Genomic DNA, 17,881 nt, shown 5'->3' with positions numbered 1-17,881 from the left:
CCCTATTGATCACTAGCAGGCCAGTGGCTAGTAGGATATCGTTTGGTTATCGGAGGATGATCACTCGGTAACTGCCCGGATGCCGCGTCTAGAGTAGAAGTATAGCTTCTCCAATTTCACCAAGTTTTGACAAGAATCTGCGCGCAACCAATGGGAAATCGACAGGGCTTTTCTCGGGCATTACTGAGGCTTCAGAGCCCACTAGACTTCTCTAAAAATCTTTGGGTATTCCAGCAGTGCTCTGGCAGACTGCAAATCGGCTGGATGCTGCTCTGATTTGAGACCGTAGCTTTCGGCCGCTCTACAGTAACTACCACACAATCAAAATAGATGAAGTCATGATTTAATGGCGTCACAGGTCTGCCATTGACCTGCATGCAAATCTTCCCTTCATTTCCTTTTCTGATATGAAATCAAACGGCAAAAAGCTGTTCCCTCTGCATCAACTTCATGTTGCCTCAGTGCTATTTGATCTCAGTAAATGACTTACAGTGGGGCTGGATAATACTCACAGGCATAGAAATGACTCGCCAATTACCCACATTCACTCAAAACCAGCCTGAGATGGTTGAAAAATCATCTACCATTCCAGCAATATTTTTTTCTTTGAATTATCACACTGAAAAAGTTGGGATGCCTGTTCTTGCCAAATCTGAGCAATGAATCTCTTCAGTGTGTTCTGTTCAATGTCATTTTATTCAAATTCATTCAATCCGAAGCAAAAGTACTGCATTTGTCTGCCGTGTACAAACAAGTAGGAGGGCTTCCACTTCATAACTGATTGTCATACAATCAGAGCTACCAAGTCTCATGCATTGTGAGTGAGACTCAAGCATTTAGGGTCTGTCTCACGATCTCACGCATTACACCCATTTTTCTCACGCATTACGTGAGAGTTGCAATTGAAGGCATATTTCCCTTTTGTCTTTCAAAATAAGTAAAAAATAGTCACTTAAGTATGCACCGGCTTGCACCAGCTAAAAATTGAAAAAGCTCCCTATTGTGGGAGACCGGACACCCCCCTCCCACACCCTCCCCTCGCTCAGTCGCTTCGCTCCCTCGCTCACGCACATGCGTGCGCACTGAGATGCTGAGTCATGAAAATCTCACTCATAAAAATTTTTTGTACTTGGAATCTATGTACAATGTCTGACTGTCATGACTATGGAAGTTCATTTACATGTAAATAAGGTTCCCAGACTAGTGAGACATCCAATATTATAGCTTGATTTTATTTGCTAGTATAATACTGTGGTGACCACTGTCTTTGTTTCATGAAAATGCATCATTAGCTCGAGTTTGTAATTCAACAGTTACATCTCTTTCTTTTTGTCCAATTTTAGAGAAAGTGTGAAGGTTTTGCTTGATTTTACCAAATTTATTAAGGTGAACTTGGAAAAATGAAATTTTACTTTAACCCATCCTTGGTGAGTGCACTGACAATAGACTGAGAGTTGTACTAAAACCCTGTGACCATAGTCCTTTGATTGGCAAATTGCTGCAAAGCTAAAAAAAATGTCTAAACTTTAACTAAAGATACCATAAACTGCACTCTTGTGCTGTATTCAGCTTGTGCCCCAACTAAAATTATAAACCATGCACCCAGATATAAGCAATACTCTGAAATATAATGCACTGTATCCTCAAGCAGTCTGCTGAGATGTACATTGACAATGTCACTTTTTGTGAAGCATAAAATGAGTCAAAATAGGAGAAAAGAATTTAGCTGTTAAGATCATGTCTGCATACAAAGACTAATCAGTCAGTGTTAATGACGCCAAGGAATTCTACGCATCAGCTGAACAGCTTGTGACGCTTTGCCATTTACTTACACAAGCAGCAACTGGTAATACACAGTAGGGTAATTCACATAAATCAAATAAGCTAGATTTTGAACTAAATATTTGTATCATAATCCAGTCTTTTCTTTTACCTTTCACATTTATGTTGATCAGATTTTAGTGTCAACATCCAGTTTCCATGATAACTTACCGGGTATGTTTTCACCATGATATTGAACACATTTTTGCCTTTGCATTTAAATAGGGTCTCTTTTTTTTGCGTGTGTAAAGAGGAAATAATTGTAACATTGCTATCAGTATTTTTTCCTACCTGCTGTTTATTTTTCCTTTTTCTCATCAATCTTGTAATAATGTAGATGAAAGAGAACAAGAAGAAAAGCAATACAAACATCTCTCAATCTTCATCAGTATGCAAATGTAAAATTAAAACTAGAAATTAAAACCGTATCTTTAAAACAAAAGAAAATATGATATGTTTAATAGACCACAAATCAATTTATAGAACACAAATCGATCCTAACAGTTTTCTCTTAGCAATGATGATGCTCCAGGAAACTAAACTGTATATTCACATGGCCTCATCTGATGGGATGCCTTCTCCTCTTCATATTCGCTACTTTGGAAGTTAGGAAAAAAGAGGGTTTTGTCCATTTATCTTTTGATTTCAAACTCCCCTCATAGTTTATGGTTTATTTTCATCTGAAGGGGAAAACACACTGTCAACACAACATCCCCATGGGTGACTGGAACGTGATGACAGATAAATACCATATATCCCTTGCTAAATTCAGAACAGATTCCATTGAGAGGTAGAATGGCAGTGCTTCCTGAATGGTAAGAATACATGTGGTATCATTCTCAATGGGACCACAAAAAAAGATGAATACATCTGCCATCTTCTGCTCTATATACATTTTCATCCATACTATCTGAACCAGTCTTGATGAAGAGAAAAAATAAGGTTTTGAAAATGCAGTCTATTTGATAATTGGACAGAGTTTCCCTCTTGGGAAAAACAAAACAAAACAAGACAAAACAAGTAGAAAGTGAAACAAGGTGTTCAATAGACCATTTTTAGATAACACTTGAATTTTAAATATGCTTGCAACAAAGGATGATCGAGACAACCAGAAATCATACCCAAAACTAATCCAACAAAGCAACCACTGATGCACAGAGAATGGATTCCACATATCGACATGTGGTTAATACATGAAGTAGGAAGTATTAGTTGTAAGTTTTGTCACATCTTACGGTTGTCTAATGTAGTTATGACATGTAGATGTCAGAGTACTTGTTCATTCTGTTTTCTATATTCACTTTCCCAGCAGTCAGAAGGATGATATTAAGTGCTCCATGAATGCTATATAGGCCCCTATTATCATGAATATTATTGTTATTATTAGTATCATCATTATTATTACTACTACTGGGTATTACTACTACTACTACTAGCAACTAGAATCTAAATAGCTTGTTATGATGTCAATAAGGAAACACATTCACTTTTTTCAATGCAGTACATTAGTAAACCCACGTATTCACCTACTGGCACTCTTTGAGCGATACTCCCAAATTTGCAATATGAATAAAAAATACATAGGTCTATATTTCATAAATAGAAATAGATATAAATTGCAAGCATTAGTCACTGTCATTCACTTGCTGTACATCCATTCATCTCAACTGCTCTTGTGTGAAATGTAAGTGTGTACATTCATACAGCAAGTCAACATTATGTGCATTCTGGCTCAGCTGAGAAATGTGACCTGTGAACTCACATTCTGTTGGTCAAGAGACCAGACACATTCATGTGACCTGTGAACTCACATTCTGTTGGTCAAGAGACCAGACACATTCATATTGACCAGTCTCTAGCTCCAGCTGACCCTCTAATGCCTTATTGACCCATGGATGACAGTATAGACTAATAATGCAATGATAATCAGACATAAGTCAGGAAATCAAACAAAAGTCTCCAAATACTGGAATCTGATTGGCTGATATGTTTGACTGTCTGACAAGTTTGATTGCAACTTTTTATGCAACAGGGCCAGGTCTGATTTTCACTGTTCTTCCATACCACTACTAGGGACTGTCAGTAAGATAATGACCCCACCTGGCATGTTCCCATTTTGTTTCTATCATTTAGGTCTGGGGGGATATGATGGGTGAAACATACTGCCCAGGGATCCCTCCAGGACCATGTAGCATATGAACCCACGGCCTCCAGTTTTAGGACCTGTCTTTATCTACTAAACCACCATGTTCCTGACGCTTCTCTAAGTGGGATGAGGATATTTACACCCTCGGACCTCCTTCATCTGAGTGCACAGAAAATGTTTGATATTCATTATGTCACTCATGATGGAAAAAAAAATCTTACAAAACATCAATGTACAATTGACAATTTCAGCTGCAGCACTTGACCTACTAATAGTAAACTTGTGATACACACAAAATCAGCATGAGGATAAAAACAACACACTACACCATGATGTCATTCCTGAGTTCCCTGACCTGATTTATGCCATTGCCCACTGACCTGCAAAATGCCTAAATGTAACAAGCTTCCTTTCGTCTTGATTTAATACCTCTATGCAAACATCAGCATTCCAAAATTGAAATAACTGAAGAAATTTACCAAAGTATATCATATAGCATTTTACTGGCTTGCTTTCTTGAAGCCCTACATCCCCATCCATGGAAGTAAAGAAAAGAAATTGGCTAAAGGTCAAAATAATTTATGGGATGTAAAAGGTGGGGAAAGTGGTATGAGCTTGAGAAAGTATGAAAGAGAAAGAGAGAGAAAAAACAGGAGATGGAGAGGGAGAAAGGAAATGAATACAGCAAACACCCAGAATGAAAATGGCTGCTCCTTCTCACACCAAGCTAGGGGTCAGAGATCAGAAAGTATGAGGATTAAAAGGGAAGGGGTGGGCTATTGCACTACATCATGGCACACACAAGAAAGGGGAAATATTTGTTGGAAGAGTTCTAGCCTTCAAAAGGTAGGTAATTGTAATCCACACTGCAGGCTAAAATGTTGATTATCGTGGCGGGCCTTGGGAAGTGCCAATTGTTTGGCAGCTTTCTTTTTCTATTGTGCTTCTTGGTAGCCGTAAATTGTACCATTGAATGTTGGCCATTCTAACTTCTAGAGGATGAAAAGAATACAAGTAGAAAGAAAAAAAGACAGACAGAAAGAAAGAGAGATAGATGGAAAGAAAGAGGAGAGTTCACCATGGATCAATAGGGAATGAAAAGTTTGGATTTTTGTGCTTTTTGTAGGTAAAGTATATAATGAGAATGCACGAAAGAAATTTGTCTAGAAAATCATCAGAACGAGATGAGTGCACCTTCTATTCCCAAGCTTTACTCATTTTGTGCTTTCTTAAGGCACTTTTTTTATAAGAAGACTTCTCACCCACAAAAGGTATGTTATTGTAATCCATGTTCCAGTCGTGTATCATTCAAACTGTTATCAAATGATGTAGAAAAAAATCATCATATGAGATAAACAGGTGTATCTACACATCGTGATTACAAAATATGCAGGAAAGAAGGTACCATTGACAAAGAATCCCCCTGGCCACCTTCAGGTTTATTTTCTCAAAATTGCTTGAATTTTGATATCTTCCACTGCTGCATGTCTCAAGCTGTACTTTGCCCACTTACAATCAAACTTTCTCCAGCCCTACAATCATTCTTCCAAAATAAGGCTACCATAGCACCAGACAGCATCTATCATCCTAGAGCCTCCAGAGCCTGGACTCGGGCCACAATGGATGTTACACTCTGTATTCACAATGTGTTCTATATACTATTATTATGTATGCCCATAATATTGTGTGCATGTTTGCTCAATCAAGAGTCACCAGTTTGCTAGGGAACAAGGCAGGCAGGAGAGTGTCTTGTTTTAGAGCTAGATGCTTAGTGTTGGAGTATCTCAGTCTCTGGATTGGGACTTAATGGTGCTGGGAGGGTTAAAACTGGCAAACTATGATGTGACTTTATGAGATAGACACTCTGTAGCATTTTGGATATCTTGGTGTTTGAATCAAATCACACTCATCTTAGGTAGCTTTGTAGGACTTTTAGCAGTCCCCCTCATGCATATCAGTGTTGGCAGTATGAACCAACAAAATCTGTGGCTTGGTCCCCAAAGTTGCTCAACTTTTGCTTATATTTCAAATATTGTAATGAGGACAATATACACCATTATTAGACTTAAATGATTATGAACAAAATTACCACCTAAAGATTGTACAAAAAAAAAAAATTCTTTCCAATATATTTGGGCTTTTGTGATAGTCTGTCTCTCATCAGGGAGGTGAGAGGGGGTCTCACCTCCCTGCTCTCATCTTCTGATACAGCCTTATGTAACATTCATTATGCATTATTTACAGCAAAGTAGAAAAAAAATCCCCAATGAAATCAAATGTGACCTTTTTCTTTTTCTTCTTCTTCTCTTCTCACAGCGACAGCTGTCCTGTGATGCAAATCATCTGATACTTATCAAAACAATGCCATAATTAACAAATGCAAACAAAACACAAATTCAAATTTATGCTGCAGTGTTACAGTTGCAATAAGAGACCACTGTCATATTGTAAATAACAGACACACAGACAAACAAAGGTTGCCCACAGCAACCAGCCAGCTTGTCGGAGGCAGTACCGAGTACTGTGTGCTGCCTTGTTGACATTAGCAACTCAACTCCACCTGAGGCATTTTCTCCTTGCTACTCAATACACAGGAGCTATACCCATATCCAGTGTTGAAACCTTCATAGAGAAAATATTATCAGTCATGAAGATGCAGTATGTGTTCCTGATTATCATCAGTGTTTTTTGAAATAAGATGTAGGCCTATACCTTCTTCAATTTGTCTCTCATGTTGTTTGACTTTTAATAGAGGGCCAGAGTTTGCAGCTCTAGTCTTTCTTGAGAATGTTAAACCTATACAGTGTATATTGCACTCAACAGAAAAGGTTGTATAATGTGGAGTCAAACATAACCAGGTTTTCATCAAAATTGTATGGTATATGGCAAATAAGGTCCTCTATACACAATTACACTATAGTATGACACAAAATCTTCACTAAGTGTGCTCTTTTGAAATAAACTGAAGAAACAGAAGTCACGTGTATCTCGTCATATGATAGAAGAGTTGGCTTAGTATAAGGGATGACTTTAAGGGGAAAGGGGGCTGCAACAGCTACATTATTGGCCATAAATGTGATTCTCATAAAAGTTTATGAACAAATCAATATGACAGCTACAGCATTTTGAAGAGATGACATCATTTCATCTGATGGTTTGACTGATTTCACTGTTTCTTTTAACAGATAATAATAAATTAGATGAAGGGACTGCAAACTACAAGCCCTGCTTTTCAGCAGACCCCTCCACTTTCAACAACTTTGTTTCGTAATTTATCGTAAGATTTACAACATATTGGTATTTCAGTTCACAATTTCTTTATTCTTTAATACAATTTTGTACTGATTTTGAGTCATTATGTGTATTAACATGTTTCATTGTCTTTACATTTTGTTGGAGAGATATAGGTAACTTGAAATTGAAATTACATTTATATAGCAACTGATAATACAATACCATCTAAGCATGTAAAACATGCAAACTTGAAAATTCTATGACTGACATTTTGGATGTTCACTCTCGACTATCACTTTGGTCAAAATCTACTCTGTCTTCATAAGTCAACTCAAATATGGAATGACATGAAGTTAAAAGAAAGGAATAGAGACCGAACACCCTTTCCTACCCATGACAACCAGAATTGACTGACTAGTGGAACCATACTTCAGACCAAAACATTTTGTGCATGTAGACACTGAAAAACCATGACAACAAAAGGAAATACAAGAAAAAAAGAGAAATAAAACCATCCAGAAACTTTTTCCACAAGACAAAATCTCCTTTGAATGATTGATGGCTTGTTTGGAAGCAGACAGGTTACAAAGCAGTGAAATGAAGACGGAGGGAAGTAAAGTAGAACACTATATAAGGAGAGTTTTCTCTCTCTCTCCCTTTCTTTCTTTTAATCACTACAGTCTACATCTCCAGACGACAAACAGACTTAATCTAATCAACCAGAATGTAATCTTAATAATCCAATCAACAAACACTTTTTTTTCTTTTGCCATCACCTTTTACAGGCAGTAAACAATACCTGGTATGAACCCCCAATGCAAACATATGTCCCTCCTGCCCCTAGTATGTCCACACTTTTTGCATTGCCTGAAGCTCAGAGTTAACCCTCAAAGCACCAGCAGCTCCAAACATCTCAGACATTGTGAAATACACGCTAGCGACAGCAATGATAGAGTTAAAGGAGCACCATTTCCCTGCCATCTGTGTGTAAGGCTTATATTCTACACTTCCACCATTATGAGTGAATTTTACTGTCTTTGTTTGATACATGATGATCACTCTCACAGGGTTACAACTCAATAACACAGGCATACAATGCACGAAATTTTCGCGAATTGGAGCCAACGGCCTTTTTCATGGCAAGAAATTTTCGCGAATTGCCACTTGCGTTCAATGCATATAGTATAGATAAGAAATTTTGCGTGCATTTTAATTTCGCGAATCTTGGCACTCGCGAAATTCGCGAAATTAAAATGCACGCGAACATTCCTCGTTTTACAGTATATTACTTCTGTGCAACGTATTCTTTACATTCATGAATCTCCAAAATATGATCGACTTTGTCTCAATGAACTCTATAAAAAAACAGCATATCAATTCATTTTGGGCACAATCTGAACTCACATATTTTGTTTCCATTTGCTTGATGTCAGTATTCAGAACAATCTTATATGATGCATGAGAAACTTTGAATTAAAGACCTAAGTTATATGTCAACCAAAATTTATTGATTTCCACATAAAATACACAAGAAAGTTCATGTCACATAGCAGATATGTGAAGTGTCTTTGCACACAATAGCAATATAGTCCAGGATCACAATTTTGACTATCTGATTCTCATCAGAAATAGTTTACTTCACAATGATAAAAAGGATTATTGCATTTGAGCTACATCCGAACTGAACATGAAGCAAGTTTCTCTTCAATTAATATTATTCTGGACATAACTATGCACATGTCTTTTATGATTGGATGCATTATTTCTTGATACACTAAAAAAGTCAAAAAGAATACCACAAAAATGGAGTTGTTTTGCTTTATTGAACAACATTTCATAAGCAATGATTAGAAAAATACTGATTGCTCTTGACTGCATATCTGCAACATACAGTAGATACTCACTTCTAAAATCTACTGCACTTGATGCTAAGGTGTATTTGAGATATGTCGTTGACGTCTGTAAGCTGATTTGGAAGTCGTGCTTGGCCTGATGAACGAGTTCTCTCTCTAACGCTCTGGTACAGCATGACATTCCTGTCCTACACACTCTCAGATCTTGTGCTGCAGAGGGCGAGAAAAACAAAGAACAAAGCTTAGAAACTCATACAGGAATGTCTTCTTGGGACAGATTCATAAAATTTACATGGTACTTAGATTACAATACATTTTCCACTCACAATAAAATACATCATGTGTCTGTTTACCTGTCATTAGTTGTTAATGTGTTACAGAGAGAAACAAGAAGTCTACATTAACATTGTCACTGTGACTTCAGCTCAGAATCAATCATGGCCAGCCAGTAAGATACACACATACCAAACAGATTGAAGAAAGCCTACTAAACTAACTTTGGTTTACCCTACAGTAAAACTGGATCTTATCAACATCAAAACCTCTGTGACTAAGATTTCTATAGTTTGAACCACATCTTAGTCTTAACATTCTTCTGCTCTTTAAAAATAACTCGATACTGACTTTATATAAAAATGAAATCTACAATGAACTTAAAGTACTACAGGGCTAAAAAAAAAAAGAGTATGTAGCAGAGAGCATGCTCTTCCATCAATCTCTTATTAAACCAGTTTTTCTTCCATACATTCTAACAATGAAGAAATACAGTGAAATAGGAGTCACTTTAGACATACATGGTGGCCACAAATTACCGTGAATACCCCTCATCCCCACCCCACCCACACATAGGAATGTAGCGCTGAGGCCCCTGACAACAGTACATAAATGTAGGCCCTTAATAGGTTTTGTTACAATAGCTGAGTGTGCACACAGTTCTAAATCACCCATTCTTTCTCCCTCTCACAATAGATGAATAAAAGTGGAATGGAACCAGAGCACAGCAAGGTTATGCACTACAGGGCATGAAGACAGTGGAGGTATACATAGAATACATTCTTTCCCTGGATCCTTCTCTATATTTATTTGCAAAAACAAATCTTTTATGGTTTCTCCAGATCTATTTACCCTACATTCTTATTCTCCTTCTTCACTATAGCACTTACTCCCTCTCATCTCAGCATGTCAAACACATACAAGGACATCTTGTTATGATATCTTTGTATCTCCATGCCAATACAAATCAAAATACAAATTCATCTCCCCTACATATACCAAAACTGCAATGTAGTTTATCTGGACATAATACCTGTAACGCAACCTTACAAACCTAGACTTAAAGAAGCTATTAGAACGTATCCAAACAACCAAGTTTTCAGTGAGCGGGTTTTCATTACATCATTTACACTATGTCACTGACACATATTATGTCTAAACTAGATCACTTCTTTTAGTCCAATTTGCTTTAAAATATATTTCAGACTTGTTTTGCCTACTATGCTTCCAAAAATTGGGTAACCCTCTACAAGATTTTGATTGATAATTTACATGAATAAAATAAAAAGGTGGTTTAAAAAATGCACACTTAAAATGCACACATAGTTTACAAACAAACAAACAAACAAGAAAGTAGGATAGTAAGTACAGCCAGAAGTGACACCTCGCCTACATCTGAAAACAAGGAAAAGTAGAAATTACGCGGTGCGTAATATATGTCCCCGCCGGAAGTAGCATTTTGTAGCAAAATGTACAATACAGGTAAAAAATCAAGGTCAAAGGTCAAAGAAGTCAAAGGTCAAAATTCTGTGTACAAGTTTTGAAGCCCTCACCTAGTGCCATCACATAAAGCAAACGGAATCGAAATCGGGTTAGAAATGGCGAAGGAGTAGCATTTTGTAGCCATGCAATGTACAATATAGGTCAAAAATCAAGGTCAAAGGTCAAAGAAGTCAAAGGTCAAAATTCTGTGTACAAGTTTTGAAGCCCTCACCTAGTGCCATCACATAAAGTAAACGGAATCGAAATCGGGTTAGAAATGGCGAAGGAGTAGCATTTTGTAGCTGATGTACAATATAGGTCAAAAATCAAAGTCAAAGGTCAAAGAAGTCAACGGTCAAAATTCTGTGTAGAAGTTTTGAAGCCCTCACCTAGTGCCATCACATAAAGCAAACGGAATCGAAATCGGGTTGGAAATGGCGAAGGAGTAGCATTTTGTAGCAAAATGTACAATACAGGTCAAAAAATCAAGGTCAAAGGTCAAAGAAGTCAAAGGTCAAAATTCTGTGTACAAGTTTTGAAGCCCTCAACTAGTGCCATCACATAAAGCAAATGGAATCGAAATCGGGTTAGAAATGGCGAAGGAGTAGCATTTTGTAGCAAAATGTACAATATAGGTCAATGGTCAAGGTCAAAGGTCAAGGTCAAAGGTCACAACTGAAATTCTGTGTAGAAGTTTCAAAGCTCCCATGTAGTGCTCTCATATAAAGCAAACAGAATCAAAATCGGCTCATAAATGACAGAGAAGTAGCAAATTGAACATTTTGATCACACATGGACGCACACACGGACACACGGACACACGGACGGACACACGTACACACACACGTACGGAGCCCGTTTCATAGTCCCCTGCTCGAACTCGTTCGGCGGGGACAAAAAAAAATGTAAGTTGATTCTTGCCAGACAATGTGGCACTCCATTTACAGACACTATTCCAGTTCTGAGTGTCCTTTTGACCAAGACAAAGCTTACTGTAACAGAGAATAAGGCAGGTGACCAAGTCGCCTTGCATATATATGTGGATTAACACAATCGCCCAATTCTAATTTACTGTTTGTGAGAATGAAGTCAGCCCATAGACCTTTCAAGATTTACTCAAAATAGACTTTCCTTTTTTTTTCTCCTAATCACTGCCTAAATGCCTATTTTGTCTGACTTCTCTCTATGGAGTGAAGACACACACATACTCTCACACAAATTGTGGCAAGTACAATCTTTTCTATCTATACAAAGTAATATAATTTAGACAGCTCTGGTTAGACTTGCAGAACTTCTCAATCACATCACTGGTCTGAGTGGGCCTGGTGTGATCCTAGCACACTCCCATTTTTGATGACTCTTATGTATCAACCACATTCTTCCTTCACTGAGTGATTACATACTATCACATCATACACTTGCCATCATTTTATGAGGAATCATCAGATAATTAAGACACAGTTTTAAATGGGCAAATCAAGAAAACTAGTCCAAAGGCATCATTTTTTTCAACTGTTTAACCTTGACAAGTCATCATTAAATTAGACACATTTCCACAAGATATTTATAAATTCACAATGGAGATTTTGCATAAAATTAATCCTACCAAAGGAAAGTGTGCAGCAATAAGTGTAGCAGTGGGTATCACATAAAGTGTTGTCAGTCATGGAAACTACATGATAAATACATTACATTTGAAGTTGCTTCAACAGCAACTTTAAATTTGATGAAGAGTAATGTATTGAATAGGTTACTTTGGCACACTGACCACAACTTTAGCATGCCACTTAACGGTATATATTGTTTCTCTCTTTAAGAGACCAGTTTACTAAGACATTCAAATTTTATGCATATCTTTTACACAAATGTTGTTTTGAAAACCAGAAAGCTTGCAAAGGCGTGCCTGACAATGCAACAATGAATGTACATGCAGGGTGGATTCCAAGTAATGAAGTTTTATTCATCAGAAACAGGTTGTTGGAAAAGCTAGTTACTAGGACCTCAAGGAGAGACACATTCATGAATTTGACTAAATTAGTAACTCAGTCTATTAGAACAGAGCATGACTTTCTTGCTTCTGAGTTATCCCAAAAGACCAGTTTTCAAACAATAGCTGCGTTCAGACGGAGGCAGTTTTGGTCGGAGTAACTTCGGAGGAAGGGTCGGAGGAAGCTTTGTCAGAGGAAGGTTGGAGGAAAGGTCGGAGTAGTGCCCATCTGAACAAGGTCGTGGTAACTTCCTCTGGTCGGGAAACTTACCACGACCTCTTCCTCCGACCAAGATACTCCTGAGTTTTTTCAGGAGTATCTCGCTACCACGACTAGCCGGATGGAGTAAATTGCCCGTGCGGACAAGCCCTCGGAGTATCTATGACCTTACAAACCTTATAGTTATACGACCTAGGTAAAACTTCCGGAGTCAAATGCGAGTACACGTGCGCGCGTGCAGTACAATTCTAACTTAGTCGATCGTGATGGAGAAGCTAGCGCTCAGAAATTCTCATCAACAAGAATGGAGAAGATAAATGTCACTGGTAAAAAAACAATGGTATGGTCGATGTGCGCAGCGCTATACCATTTCCGGAAGTTACACTGACCCTCCACGGTGAGCCCCATGAAGGCCGTGGTAAATTGGTCGGAGTTTCTTCCCACAACATCGTGTGGACACAGGGTCGTGGTAAGATAAGCATAAATTTGAATTCTAATTGCTGCGCCATGAAATTTTACGTTTTATGTATAGATGCCTTCCGACACTGGTTCTTCTTGACAACCTGAAAGCATGCCCGAGATTTGCCTGACATAGCAACAACTAGTGTATGCAAACTAATTTCCAAGTATTTGGAAGTGTTTTTTGAGGTACAGGTTCACAGAATAGCTCTATACATCAGGATGGAATAATAATCCATAAATTTAGATATGTTGGTAAACCGGTCTCTGGAGCCATGGAACCTGTAGGCTCTATGTGTTCGCTGTATACAGCATTTCTTCAGAGTATGCAATATATATATGATTGATATATTCTCATTACCAAGTTCATAAACAAATGACAATGTTTGCTGTATTTTATCTTATGGGTATATTTCCCTTTAACTATAACTGGTTTCTCTCCATAGAGTTCAGGCTAGCCTAGTCAGAACAAGGACTCAGTTCTGGTCTCAGTATGGACTGACACCTTACCACAATGAGTTGAATAGAGGGTAGGAGGGCTGGTTGGTAACAAAGGCAGAGGAAGTGAAAAATGACTTGAACAACAAAGGCAAGAACACACCCAACCTGGTCTGTGGGGCTTAAAGGAAATACAACTCCCTCAGAGGGAAAACAATGGCAAAGTAAAAGACAGACAGAGCCTGTAGGAAGGCCATGGCCTTTAGGAGTACACAGAGGGAGGGGGAGAATGAGAGATGAATAAAAGGAAATGAAAGGAGATAATGAAAAAAAGAAGGTGTTAAAGCTTGAAGAACTGAATGAGATAAACCTGCAGATAGAAAACTTCCATTTTCCTCTTAAGGGAACACTTTCTGAAGTATGGTGAGATATCCAGTGCATTGTGAGCATGTGTCATTGAGTGTGTGCGGTTGGATCCTATTTTTTATGTGGCCGCATCATGTGATCTCACCAAAAGTCATTTCAAATGCCGTTGTTTATTCCACCATACTTCTTAATTTCACCAAACCTGTCGTAATAAGGAGAGGTATTTATTGATTTGGGCGCCCTTGAAAAACTTTCTTGATGCCGGACTCAGTCAGAGGACAGACGTCAGCCAAACTCTCCTTTGTCTTTTGTGCTGACACTCTCCTGTAATAGGCACCTTATTCCCACTGGAATGTCTCCCACACAAATCAATGTGGCTATTCAAAAACCTATAGAGCCAGCAATCGGCATTAAAGTAGAACCTTAAAAGCTCTGAGTCATGGCTTCAGAGTATTGAATTTTGTGTGGGGGTCATGAATTGCTTGTAATGAAGTTCTCCCCTTTTTTCCTCCCTGTGCTTGTCTGAGACCAAAGAACAAAAAATATCTGGACACACATAGAATACCAAAGGAAGCAGCTGCAGAAAGGAGAGAAAAAAAAATTGCCTTCAATTCACTTGAAGTATTATTTTCAACAATACTGTAATTACAGTACCAATGATTCACAAACATTCCAATCACATTGCCTGGAAAAGGAAGTGGAACACACACACACACATGATGAGTCCAGATGGCAGTGACAAGGGATACTGCCTTGAGGGGAGAAAAATGAAAAGTTAAAACCAATTCAAGAAGAGTCAGTCTACACTTAGCATGAATACATGGAGTTCTTTCCTTTCCCCTTGCCCTGCTTTTTCTGAATGCTTACCATGACTTTCCCCCTGTCATAATAATAGCATATTAGCACACCCGTTGGTAGTGTTCTTGTTGATTCTTTTACCTCCCTAATCTTCTAGAGATCTAGAGCTTTGTATAATGGAATGATACATAAAAAAAGCTCAAGTAAAGCCATCCTGACACCTGACCTGCTTTGTGTCATGCCAGTGTGTGCTATTGAGGCTGTGTTTATCTAAAAATTTTAGGCATATTCGGGGATGGGATAAATGCAGTTGTATTTTCAAATGCGTTTAGAAGCACCTGCCATTCAGAGGGCGTTTTGACATGCGTTTGAGACCACGATCGCCTTTCTGAGAGTAGATAAATGCGATGCCATTTTAAAACGCGCTATCTCGGTCAACTCCCAGCTGTTTCCAGTAGTGATTTCTATCCATTACTTGTGTGTGAATGATGAGGCATATTTGGTGGTACACAGTTGACCTTTACTTCCTATGTCAAACCACGCAAAGCAGCTGCGCAGTGACAACACTTGAATCGCGATTCCATGATGGTTAAATAAACGCTGCACCCTGAGAATCGAGTTTTAAACCGCGTCACAAACACCATTCCAAACATGTTTTGAAACATAATTCTCTCTCTAGTCAGATAAACGCAGCCTTAGTGGCACACAGACCACTTTTAGTCAAGTCAACTTTGCAAATAGTTCACGACATGCGTCACCTTCTGGACATGCACTGTCACGCATGTTTATGCCATACTTATGAATTGATCACGTATTGGTATTCATTGCCACAGGTTGCAGAGGTCACTCTTTTTTCTTTACAAGAACTACAGTGTATTTCAACTGGTTCATGTTACACATGCATGGACTATCCTCCTGTCATTCGAAAACTGTGTTGTTAATGCCTACCTCTATCCCTTCAATTTTAGCACAAGAATTCTAGCTACTGTAAAGCAAGGTATTTTCTCAGCATGAAATTTTCTTGAATTGGAGCTGTCAACCCTTTCTGTGGCATGAAATGGAATTGTCAATGGCATTCAATGCATATAGTGTAGACAAGAACTTTTGTGTGAATTTTAATTTCATGATTCTTGGCTCTTGTGAAATTCACAAAATTGAAATGCATGCAAATATTCCCCGTTTTTCAGTATAGTTTTTACTTTGTGGGAGGGTATTGCTTTGAAGGAATATAGAAAATATAAATCTTGCAGCTCTATAAACTACTTCACTGATTGAAACTGTGGTAACATTTAAACTTCTGTCCAATACTTTAGGTCTACTGAGAGGGAAGAGAGAGAAAGAGAACTAATGGATAATGATTGGTTACCACAGTCCAATGCACAGTGCAATCTCAAGGAGGTTAATTATCACCGTGTCATAAAATAATGTTTGCCAACTGCGCACTGTCTAATTAACCTCATGCGATACAGAAATAGACAAGGATTCTTCGATGACTGGGTGATGACTTGTCCACACCAATCAATGCAACCTGGAAACCTTTGTGGGTATCAACCTTCATACTAAAATACAACCTGTACACAGACAGTTAGTGAATCCATCTAACAGAGCCATGAAAGGAAAAGAAGATAAGTATGGAATACATCAAAGTTTTACTTTTAGGATGAAAGAATGATTGTAAAGGCAACTTTTGGCCTAAATGAAGTAATAGTGTTACAGCCCAACAAGAGTCTCCATTCACTGCGCACAAATCATCACTAAAATGTCTTTTGAGACAGAAAATTCAACCACGAACAATACTGTAAACATCAATATTTTCGGACAAATTTTTTTTTAACAGGGTGGCTCAAAAACATATTAGCGGGTTCTTGAATTTGCACTGTGCAATAGTCAACCTATCTCAAACGTGTACAATTGTGAAGACATTTTCGCTGGTTTTAGAATTTGTACTAGCCAAAAGTAGCGCGAATACACAAAAACTTCTGTGTTTACAGTACATCTTTTGCATTAGATTCTTGTAGAGTCTGAAAAATGAAAGAATTATGAGTGTAAAAAGTTTAGATTTATTGAGAGTTTCAGGCCCAATATCAGCTCAAAATCATGCATGAAATTTAAGAAAGCTGGGGAACTGAATGTTTCATATATGTGCTTTCATATACCAAATGACAATATTGGTTGCAGCCATGCATACAGGCAAACAGGACAAGGCCATGGTACTATGACCTCAATGCTCTTCTAATGGTTTATATACACACATTTATTCCATTCCTGTTTTTGGTAAATGACTTACAAACTTTAGTCTCTTTTCCACAAAAAGTCAACAATGTTGAGTTATTACAAGACTGCAATAATTGATGCAGAGGTTGCATAGCCAACTCTTCATGATTTTAAGTCAAAAGGCAATTCAGAGAAGATTTGTGCACAGTTCAATAGCAGACTATAGTGTGATGGTTACATCATCGACTCTGCTAGTCTGCCTGAGATGTATGTGGGTGGTGAATACACCTAATATCATTGGTTTTAAAATCATGGGAAACTTGACAATTTCATGACTTGATTATTCTAGATCAGCTTTCATTGAAACCTCAGCTCTACCGTTCTCTCCATCTGAGTTTAACATATCGATCACTGCCATTTTAAACATAATTTGGAATTGCACTTAATGTTTTACAAGCCTGAGTCCCAGTTCTATGTAATATAAAATCTATGTTGATGACAGATGCAAAGAACACGGAATCAGGTGTCATGCAAAGGTTTAAAATACTTCAATAATACATAGAGCGTGTTTCTACTGAGAGCACCTCACA

General features: G+C 38.0%; 1 protein-coding gene across 1 annotated transcript in view; it reads right to left on the bottom strand.

Annotated features, from left to right (window-relative positions):
- Nucleotides 1-17,881, bottom strand: part of LOC139739059 (glypican-5-like) — a gene marked incomplete at its 3' end in the record, with an annotated part of 66,475 nt that overhangs the window by 34,247 nt on the left and 14,347 nt on the right. Inside the window, exon 2 of the mRNA XM_071649672.1 lies at nt 9,106-9,264. Within this exon, the coding sequence (XP_071505773.1) occupies nt 9,106-9,264 (159 nt within the window). The remainder of the gene's footprint in view (nt 1-9,105; nt 9,265-17,881) is intronic.

Source organism: Diadema antillarum, unplaced genomic scaffold (genome assembly GCF_040938485.1).
Source record: "Diadema antillarum isolate AM-2024a unplaced genomic scaffold, OU_Dant_1.0 seq00000781_RagTag, whole genome shotgun sequence".
Classification (NCBI taxonomy): Eukaryota; Metazoa; Echinodermata; class Echinoidea; order Diadematoida; family Diadematidae; genus Diadema; species Diadema antillarum.
The sequence above is the reverse complement of the archived record's forward strand: the minus strand, read 5'-3'. Positions and strand labels throughout refer to the sequence as shown.